Source organism: Triplophysa dalaica, chromosome 5, assembly GCF_015846415.1.
Source record: "Triplophysa dalaica isolate WHDGS20190420 chromosome 5, ASM1584641v1, whole genome shotgun sequence".
In the NCBI taxonomy this organism is placed as follows: domain Eukaryota; kingdom Metazoa; phylum Chordata; class Actinopteri; order Cypriniformes; family Nemacheilidae; genus Triplophysa; species Triplophysa dalaica.
This window is the reverse complement of record NC_079546.1, coordinates 7,285,278-7,295,638: the sequence shown is the minus strand read 5'-3', so window position 1 is coordinate 7,295,638 and position 10,361 is coordinate 7,285,278. Positions and strand designations below refer to the sequence as shown.

At 37.6% G+C, this 10,361-nt stretch overlaps 1 protein-coding gene across 2 annotated transcripts; it reads left to right on the top strand.

Moving 5' to 3' along the window:
- The first annotated feature begins 340 nt into the window (after positions 1 to 340).
- mest (mesoderm specific transcript) lies at positions 341 to 9,190 on the top strand. 2 transcript variants are annotated; one of them, XM_056747628.1, is made up of 12 exons: positions 341 to 567; positions 664 to 844; positions 1,176 to 1,255; positions 1,424 to 1,501; positions 1,592 to 1,728; positions 1,886 to 1,944; positions 2,086 to 2,126; positions 2,211 to 2,281; positions 2,453 to 2,554; positions 3,087 to 3,163; positions 7,007 to 7,070; positions 8,779 to 9,190. In XM_056747628.1, the coding sequence occupies exons 1-12, from the start codon at positions 475 to 477 to the stop codon at positions 8,894 to 8,896; spliced, it is 1,101 nt and encodes a 366-aa protein (XP_056603606.1). In that variant the 5' UTR covers positions 341 to 474; the 3' UTR covers positions 8,897 to 9,190. The 2 variants fall into 2 exon arrangements, with proteins under 2 accessions (XP_056603606.1, XP_056603605.1); XM_056747627.1 differs by having other exon boundaries at positions 457 to 567; positions 661 to 844.
- The last annotated feature ends 1,171 nt before the right edge of the window (positions 9,191 to 10,361 follow it).

The following is a 10,361-nucleotide window of genomic DNA, read 5'->3' as shown; positions in this document are numbered from 1 at the left end:
TTCCACTGCTTGCCAGGACCCGAGCAAAATTGTACATCTGTTTAAATTCAGTATTGGTCAAGTATATTAACGGCAGCGTCGCTGCGTCACATGATCAGTTTTTTGGGGGTTTGAGTTTTGTGAGGTTAACGGTGCCATACCGCCACCTACCGTATTCTAATGTGAAGTAGTATGGTTTCATTAATAGATTTGAGATTCTCGACCCAACTAAAGTCCATTACTTTGTATATAGTTTTATAACATATGTTAATATCTTCACAGCGATTTTTCACAAACTGATTTTCTTTGACTTAAAATGTCAGTTCGCCATCCACTCCATTAGGTGGCACAAGCGGGCTTCGCTACCATCCCGAGACCTTTGGATCCTTGGCAACATGACGCTTGATAACAATCGCCTCACAACATTTGGGCAGTAACTTATTAATCTTATTTAAGTACATATCCTGTATGTGACAGCTCATTGACCGACTCTGAATGAGGCTCAGCAGCACATGTTCAGCTTCTCAAGCAAACACGACCGAGACACGCGATACAGCGCAGGAATCTAGCATGACGGGAGACTTTCCTGTAAAAAACTATTTTATGGATTTAATACCTTTGTTGTAGCCTTATTGTAATGCTGCTGTGTTGTCTTGTGTGTTTTTCTCTCACTCTCTGCAGCAGAGTGAACCTGGATCAGCCCGTCGCGTGCGCAGGGAGTGGTGGCTACACGTGGGTCTGTTGTGTATTCCTCTGCTCGCGGTGTATTTACACATTCCTCCTCCACAGCTCTCACCTGAACTAAACACTTGGCGGTCCTCCGGAAACACCATTAACTTCAGAGACCATGACATCTTCTATAAAGGTATTTTCTCTCTGCCTGGATTATTTCTCATGTCAGCACCATTTAATCATAAAGATGAACAGCCTATAGAAATTATTTTAGCATGCAATGTATTTATTTTATAGTTTTCTCTTTAATAATGATATACACCGTAATGCAAAGGTTTTATTAAATGTATTTTGGATTTTTTTGGTGAACTCCTTGTCATCAATTGTTGCATTGCCACAACAAAGAATGATTTATGTGAGTCCAATTATATAAAAAATGTAAATATTATTTCAGAATAACAGTTGATTGTTTTCTTTTTATTCCTTGCAAATAATGGACTATTGGTATTCACATTTGTTAATAGAGTCGGTTGGTGTTGTGGGAAGCTCTGATGTTGTCCTGTTGCTTCATGGCTTTCCTACTTCCAGCTATGATTGGTGTAAGGTGAGAACAACACCGAGCCAAACTAAACTGTATTACATTAAACCTAATCATTACATTAACTAAATATAATACGGTCTGAGAGAAATTAACAGATAGTGTCTGGATACTTGACATTGTTCATTATGTTCTCATGATGTGTTTGTTCACCTTTTTTCTCTCGTTTTATAGATCTGGGATTCTCTGACTCAGCGCTTTAACAGGGTTATTGCCCTTGACTTCCTGGGCTTCGGTTTTTCAGACAAACCGGTGAGATGAAAGATGTGCAGCCAGTGCATGTCATGACATTACCTCCTGTTTTCTCTAAACATCTATTCTCATTGTTACATTTTTTTCCAGAGACCACACCGTTACTCCATCTTTGAGCAGGCAAGTTTGGTGGAGGCCCTGGTTGCTCAGTTGGGTCTTTCAGGGCAGAGGATCAACATCCTATCACATGACTATGGAGACACTGTAGCACTTGAGTTGCTGTACAGGTGAGCATCGTTTAATGTCTCTTGGAATCATTTAACCTCTCACAATTCAAGAATATATTATATGGAACTACTGAACTCTTAGTTAGGACAGATGAACACAGTTTAATGATCCTGTAAATATGATCTGGACGGTTCTCACGTACAGTTAAACACACAGGAGTGACCGAAACAGGACCGGACATATCACCATTAACAGCCTCTGCCTTTCAAACGGAGGTACTATAATGTTTCGTCTTATTTTTCTCAGTAGATTTTTTTTTAAAGATGAATGTTAATAGAATTGAAGAGATTATAAGATTTATTAAGAAATGAAGCTGAATATTACATAGGACCTGTTTTTGTTTTTAATCTTCAAAGGAATATTCCCAGAAACCCATTACCCACGATTCATTCAGACGGTGAGTTTACTCTTTGTAAGACATGTTTATTTTCATCCTTAAATAAATGTGATTGTGATATGTCCAATCTTTTGTCATCTACAGCTGCTAAAAGATTCTGGCTTTATTTCACCCTTACTTACTCGGCTTATGAACTTCCAGTTTTTTTCTAGAGGGTAAGTAGTCTATATGAACATGTTTATACATCTACTTGTTTTATTTTACATAGCATGTTTGATGAAACCTTGTTGTGTTACCAGTGATAATTGCAATTGCAATGTTTGTTTTCGAAGGTATAATTTAAATAAGGGAGAATTGTGTCTGTGAGCTACATCTCTAATTCACAGAATAGGGGATGTCTTTGGACCTTACACCCAACCAACAGAAGCGGATTTCTGGGACATGTGGACAGGCGTTCGCTTTAATGATGGAAATCTGGTCATGGACAGGTGATGCTCATAACGTGTTCGCAGTTGTCTACGTTGGTGTGTTTGTAGAATTCTTAAACGAAAAGGAAAATTCTCCCATTATTTTCACAAAAATTCATACTTTCATTTCAGACATGTATGACTTTCTTCTGCAGAACACAAAAGATCAGATTTTGAAAAATGTTGGTATCCAAAAATTGTTGGTCCCCATTGACGTATATTGAATAGACACAGTTTGAGTCAACGTGGACCAAAGTTTTATGTTACTAACATTTTTCAAAATACCTTCTTTTGTGTTCTTCAGAAGAAAAAAGTTATACAGGTTTGAAATGACAAGAGGGCTGGAAAATCTTAAATTATTGTGAACTATCCATTTAAGGGATTGTCTGAAGCGGTCCATATTTTGCATAGGACAATCCTTATGTAAAAAGGCCAATACGATACTTAAACAATGTCCAGGAGATGTGACTTGTGGGAATGTGCCTGGTTTTTAAGTGCTATAATATTATATATTGCACTGGACCGACAAACATCTGTTGTGTGTCTTGCCCAGTATCTTGCAGTACATTAACCAGAGACTGAAGCATAGAGACAGATGGGTGGGAGCTTTAACCTCAACTTCAACACCTTGTGAGTATATTCATCATTTAGTCAGCTGTACGTGGTCTTGAAGTTTTGACAACTACTGTTGGGAAAGCTGAGCTACACCCTGTCTAACCAAACACGATTCAAGACCATCTGATTCAGTTGCTTTACTTAATATCTAGGCCACGGTTGTAGCACCATTAAGGCTAAGTATCTTAATCCATTGGTAAATCACACCATAAGCTGCTTAGCCCATCTGCAGACAATGAGTGTGTTAGATAACATAAAAGACAACAGATTTTTATTTTCATTGTGTTTTTAATTGTTTAATTGTTTTAAAAGTGTTCTTATACACAACAAAAAAGGATGCTTATTTTAACACTGCTTAGTGTACAGTACATGTGATATGGTCCATCTACCAATGTAGATTTTCTCTTCTGGGTAGTATTCCAGAAAGCAAGTTAAGTGAATTACCCGGCTAAATTAACTCAGAGTAAGCTTGTAATGTAATAGCATATTTCCAAAAACTTAGGCATGTGTATAACAGTCATGGTATGTAAGTAGACATGTATGACTTTCAAACCTGTATGACTTTCTATCTTTTGCAGAACACACAATGGGATATTTTGAATAAAGTTGGTAACCAGACAGCACCGGCATCCACTGTATAACATTTCTATTGTATGAGCACAAAATCAATACAAGTGTTTGGGTGCAAGCTACCAACTTTCTTTATATTATGTCATGTGTGTTCTGCGAAATAAAGTCATATAGGTTTGACATGACAAAAGGATAGTAAATAATGACAGAACTTTTATTTTTGGGTGAACTATCACGTTAAGCAATACATAGCATCTCATTTTTCCTCTCCACTATGTAATATTTAATTTATTCTAGTTTATTATCATTGTGGATGTAATGGGCAGGGAGCACAACATGATGCGCAACTAAATTGTGAGTTATTATTTTGCCAGATTCTCAATAGTAATTAATAATAATATCCTGGGCAATTAAATAACTAATTGTATATTTACTTTGGAACATAAGCTGCCTATGTCCTCTGATAGCTCTTCACCATATACTGAAGAACAGAATTATACGGATGATGTTGAAATCTTCTCTAGGAACCCCCCATTTACCACAGAGATGACGGAGTGAACAGAGATTTCTTGTCACTTAAATCCACATAATTAAAGGCATCATAAAGGTGTTGACGTTTGGGTTAGAGGTCGTCCTGATCCTCAAACAGTATGTACTTAGAAATAAGTTTTTATTGCCATTTTAAGATGGACCTTCCTCACCCTGTTTAGGGGAAATGTCACACAAAAAATGAAAGTGACATAATGTTTTATTTTTTTTATTATAAACTGTGGAAAGTAATGACAGCTCTACAAATGAACTGTCTCTGTTACAATCATATTTTTACAACGAGAGTGCTCGGATGTCAAGGCTATTTTTTTTACTTCGTTTAATGGTGCTGACTCCTCAAAGGGGTTCTTTAAAAGGCACACCAGGTGTAAGCAATGTTGGGGTTAATCAACTAATAATTACAATCAGCTGAGAGTAACGATCTGACAGCTATGTGACCATAAGTTAACCTTCCCTGCTGTTAACAAGTTGAATCACAGAAAAAACAAAGAGCAGAAACAAATCATACAAGTAGACACCACAACAATTATGACACTGCAGTACATTGACTTCATATTAAACAGAAAAAAGCCTCTCACAAGATGAGCTCCATAAACAAAGCATTTCAATTTAATCTATTGCATTATTATCCCTTTAAAAATGGTAATTTCTGCTAAACTTGAAGTCACCATCATATTGTTTGCTGTTTCCTTTATATATACGTGGCCCGTAGCTTCTTAATTGAGTTGTTGTCCAACTATTGTTGCAATGATATGCACATGTGTGATTACAAGTGGTTGAAGTTCTTAAGATGGTTGTAACACCAGATTCAACTTATCAGTTGATTAGTGTGTTAACTGGGTGAATACACTGGAAGTGGTGGCTGATAAATTGTTTCAGGTGTTTTATAGTAATAAACATTTTGGAAGGGGATTGAGGACTGGAGTTGTAGGTGATTTCTTATTCCCAGTGATTTGCATAAGGCTGAATAAAGAATATGATGTCAAAGTGAAATGTTCCGTACATTTGAAATTCAGATGTAAAGGGAGGAAGCTTATCAATATTTTGTATTTTGTATTATTGGTATTCAATAGCGGTTCAGTGATGTTACCATTGTGCTGAAGAGTAGAACATTTTAATAGGTTGAGAACAGACTCGGATAATGTCATCACAAGTGACGGATTTGATGAGGAGGAGATGTTTTTTTCATATTGAGACACTTATCAAGAGTTGATTTGCTAAAGATTCTGATTATTCTGAGTTTGCAAGTTCAGCTCATAAGGTGTTCATCTCATCAAAACAATTAGCAACAAGAGCCCAACTGTTCATACAAAATAAGTGTAAGATTGTGAAATAAGTAAATCAGACCAAAAGTATTCCATGGGTATTGTAGTATTCTAGATTGGGTTTTGCTCAGGTCTTCAGTCTTTTCTGTTATGCTCAATGTATAGATATGGTGTTATTGATAAACAGCGTTGACAATAAACCAAATGTTCAGATGAAATGAACACTGAACATTGCAAAACAAGTTACTAAATGGTCAAGACAAGTGGTGACAGCTAAGAAAGATCAGCTGAATACGTTTATTCATAATATATAGTTGAGGCTGTTGGCACCTAGCATGCATTGCGGCATGTTTTGCAGTTGCAATTATTAATTGTCACCATTGTTATGGTTTGCAGCCCAAATTCTCATGTGTATACTTTTCTGTGTAGTTGTTTGTGGTTTCCTGTCACTTTTAAATAAGAAAGCTCTTGGTTTATCATCTTGGGTGTTTTGATGTGTTTCATGTTCGTTACTTTTAAGTTCTTTTTCTGTTTTAACGAAGTTAGCTGGAAATCTGGTCCATGCGTGATGTGAAGACATCAGAAGAATTTACATTTTATTATATTGATCAGCCTCTTCCAAACTTCGCTTTCTTTTGCAGTAATTTTAATATTAGTTTAATTGCTCAGAACACTAAACAAATGCATGTTAAATTTTTAATTGGGTTGTATTTCCAGTCAAAGTTCCCAATCACAGGGATCCCATATCACCATAATGGTGACTTTAAATTTAGATTTTGGATCATATTATTGCTAGATTATTAATTCAATTTTAGGTCAACGTTTATTAGCAAAATACAAAACAGCACAATACTCTTAAAAAACTATTTTACAAATGTTTTCTCAAAAAATGGTCATGAGTTACCACTTTAAGTTAAAGTTGTACATTCTTACCACTGCAGCTGTATCTGTATGCATACACACACACACTTTTAGCAGAGGTTGTCATTGTGTCATTTAGCCTTAGGGTCAGTTAATAAACAAACACATAAAATTGAGTTTTTTGTAATAAATCAATTTCAGTAACACATATAACACTCCTTTTCTGCACCTCCTGGCATATTGTATAGAAATGGCATTTGAACAAAAGAGCCCAATCGGTAAGACGAATCAAACTTTCCTCCTCCCAATTAGGGGACACTGCAGTTCCGCAGATCACCACATATTTAAACAATAGGAACATGGGGCGCTGTTGAGCTCAGCTCCCTGTGACCATCATTCTGCTTATTAACATCAGGTGTAATCAATAATGGTCAATCACTATGTTATTAATTGCTCACATTAAGACCAGATACCCTGCAGTCTTTTACACTGTTTGTTCTGTGCAAATTTGTTTGCAAGCGTTCCTGCTTTTTAGTGGAGTCACACCACATGCTTCCAGTATTGAGCAAATGCTAATAAAGAATTTCATAACTGTGTCTTTTTAACATTGTAGTGCACATGATTTATGGACCACTAGATCCAGTTAATCCACACCCCCAGTTTATCCAGCTTTACAGGTAAGTATTTAAAAAAAATGGATTTGAACCAGTGTTTTCAAGTATGCTAGACTAAAGTTCAGCCTTTGTGATAGCAAAGGTTTTGTTAAAGTGTCTTATTAACTATGAGATTTGCAGTTAGATTTTCCTTTGCAAGGTTAAAAGTTTAAAACACTTAAAGCATCTTGGATATTGATAACAGTATCACTACTTGCACCGAAACAACACTTTCTTACTTCTCTAAGCTAGGGCAGCTTTGTGCTGAATGCCAAAAGATACAAGTACCAGAACTATCTTCATTATGCAGGGCCCGATGGCTCTGAGGTATAAAGAGTGGCACTGAACTTCATGTTTTCATGCTGTGTTTTCATGTGTTTTATGTGCTGTAGATGATAAGATGTCTATAATATCCAGAGTTCAGTGGCTCAGAGGTAAAAAGCACTTGCTCTGGGCTTGGTGGCTCAGGGTTCCTAGATAAGGAGGTCTTTGAGGCCATGTGTTGACCTGCATGTGGATAGTGACAAAGACTGATGGAGGCTGAGTAGCAGGAGCTGGATGAGAATACTGATACACAGGATTAGGGATTAGTGCCAGAATGGGAAGCCTGACAACAAGGAGGTGGAGTGATTAGTAAAAGCTGATGAGGCATCTTGAAAGGTGTATCTGTTGTTTTGTTTATTGTTGGAGTGAAAAATATTGGGGTCTAGTGCATAACCCCTGTTCACACACTCCAACGTCTTCCCCTTTTCAAGACGTGGGTATCTGGCCATGCCCTCCAGACTTCACGTGTGGGTCTTCCTCCTCGTTCGGCTGGTAGACTGCTGGTTCCTTTCTTGGATAGCACTTGCAGCTCCATCTCCAACCTTTCTTGGTCTGGTAAAGGCCTCCGACCAGCTTGCGTTACGCCCTCTGGTCAACATGGGCAGGTCAGCCACCTGGCTTTGAACCCTGGGTCGCTGCTCACCTCCTATAAGCCACCAGGTCCCTCAAACTTGTCATTTATCTCCTGGCATGTTTATCTTTTTTCATAACCTGGACATCCTGATGCCTTGTCAGTGCTCTCCACACATTATATTTCTTATCATATTCTGGAGTACAGAAAAACATCATAAAACACTGAGCTTTCTGTCCTGGGTTTGAAGCCTGGAACACCATCAGTGCTCATACCACTAAGCCACTGGGTCCTACAAGTTGAAGATTAGTCACTTGGTACACATATATATATTTTAATATCTGGTCTGTATAAGCAATATTACAAAGCACTTAAAGTCTAGCAGGGCGAACCTGAACCACTTTATGAGGTGTCATACCTCTTAGTTTCATCATGCTGTTGTTAGAGTTCCCGGCACACATCTTGACATATGCAGGCAAGCAAGCAGGGCTTGAACCTTTAAACACCTGCTATGGTTTCAGAGCGCATAAATGTGAGCCACTGAATCTACTTAAAGGTGGGATCAGTTTTATGGATGTTCTTAGTTTATTATTGTGAAAGAACCTAAGTAAACTTGTTTGTTCTTTATTTTTATGCTAAAATAACTCTATTAAAAATGGTTAAAGCCCTTTAACAACTACACAAGAAATACATTTCAAAGAAACTAAAAATTAATTTGTATGGGGTTTGTTATTTGTGAAAATTGATTTTTTTTTTGTACTGTAGATCAATTAATAAAGGTATCACGTTATGGCCACTGTATTTGTATGTACTTATCCTTATGTTTGTTTTTAACAGCAAGCTTGTCCAAAGATCCACAATATCGGTTCTAGATGAGCATATCAGTCACTATCCACAGCTGGAGGATCCCACTGGCTTCATAAATTCTTATCTCAGCTTTATCAACTCATTCTGAACAACTGCCTTATATCAAGACCAGTGAGAGTGGTCTGATGATATCAGAAGTTTGGAATATTGTCTGAAATAGGATGCTCAGGATGAAAATATCCTCCACATATGTCGGCTGTCAGTCATGTGTTTAAATGCATGAAACTGATATATTCAAGTATTGTATCAAACGTCCAAATGACCATAAGAAACACGTAAAGAGTGTATTCAAAAACCAGTATTCCTTATAGCAAAATTGCCATTAACTAAATGTTACTTAGAAGCTCAAATGTTATTCAATTAAAAGGGTCTTTTTCTTAAATGTGTCTTGTTTTGTATAGAAAAAAAACCTAAAACTTGCTTAGCGTTAGCACTGAACTAATAAACAAGAAGGTGCTGGCACCCAGCATGCATTGCGGCATGGATCTTTAAAATCGGATTTTGACACCAAGTGTCACCATTGTTGCGATATGTATGCCGGGTGGGCATATCTATGCTTGTCCAGTATAAGGCTAAAATACAAGACTGTAGCTCATGTTTTATCCAGATTTTCAGTCTGGACTTGTTGTAGAAAGTTTCTGCCAGTCTGCATATTTGATCAATTACTGCGTTTCCATTTGAAACTTTAAAAAAACTGCAAGTGATCGATGTCTAATTAAAAAAAAAATCTTCAGTGTTCAAGACCAGGTTAGACTATGCATGCTTCTGTATTTCTCCCATGTATCTAAAACATTAAAGGAAAGATGAAGACATCAGGAGAACAAGCAAAGGAGAGCAGGACCCAGTGGCTCTGTGGTAAGAGCACTGACAGTGGACCTGGTGGTTCAGTGTTCAAGACCCGGTTTGACTTACTTGTGTGTTTTTTCTACATACCTAAAACTTAAAAGGAAAGATGAAGACATCAGGAGAACAGGCAAAGAGAGCAGGACCCAGTAGCTCTGTGGTAAGAGCACTGACAGTGGACCTGGTGGTTCAGTGTTAAAGACCCGGTTTGACTTACTTGTGTGTTTTTTCTACATACCTAAAACTTAAAAGGAAAGATGAATACGCTAGGAGAAACACCTCAAGTGTGCAAGACCAAGTGGCTCAGGGGTATGAGCACTGATGCTGAATCACAAGGTTCAGGATTCAAGACCATGCACATGCACATTTCTTATGTATTGAAAACGAAAGATGAACACACCAGGAGAAACTCCTCAATCGTGCAGAACCAAGTGGCTCAGCGCTAAGATCACTGTCAGTTAACCAGGTGGTTCAGGTTTCAAGACCATCCACATGCACATTTCTTATGTATTGAAAACGTAAAGCGAAAGATGAATACGCCAGGAGAACTGTCTCATAGTGTGCAGGACCAAGTGGCTCAGGGGTATGAGCACTGGTGATGAGTCACAATGTTCAGGGTTCAAGACCATGCACATGCACATTTCTTGTGTATTTAAAACGTAAAACGAAAGAGGAACACACCAGGAGAAACTCCTCACTCATGCAGAACC

What these genes read in the sequence shown, in the direction of transcription:
- mest (XM_056747627.1), top strand. Translation starts at nt 475, where the DNA reads ATGAGGCTCAGCAGCACATGTTCAGCTTCTCAAGCAAACACGACCGAG. An exon ending in CCTCTGCCTTTCAAACGGAG is followed by an intron (nt 1,945 to 2,085) that starts GTACTATAATGT and finishes TAATCTTCAAAG; the next exon opens with GAATATTCCCAGAAACCCAT. An exon ending in AACCTCAACTTCAACACCTT is followed by an intron (nt 3,164 to 7,006) that starts GTGAGTATATTC and finishes TTAACATTGTAG; the next exon opens with TGCACATGATTTATGGACCA.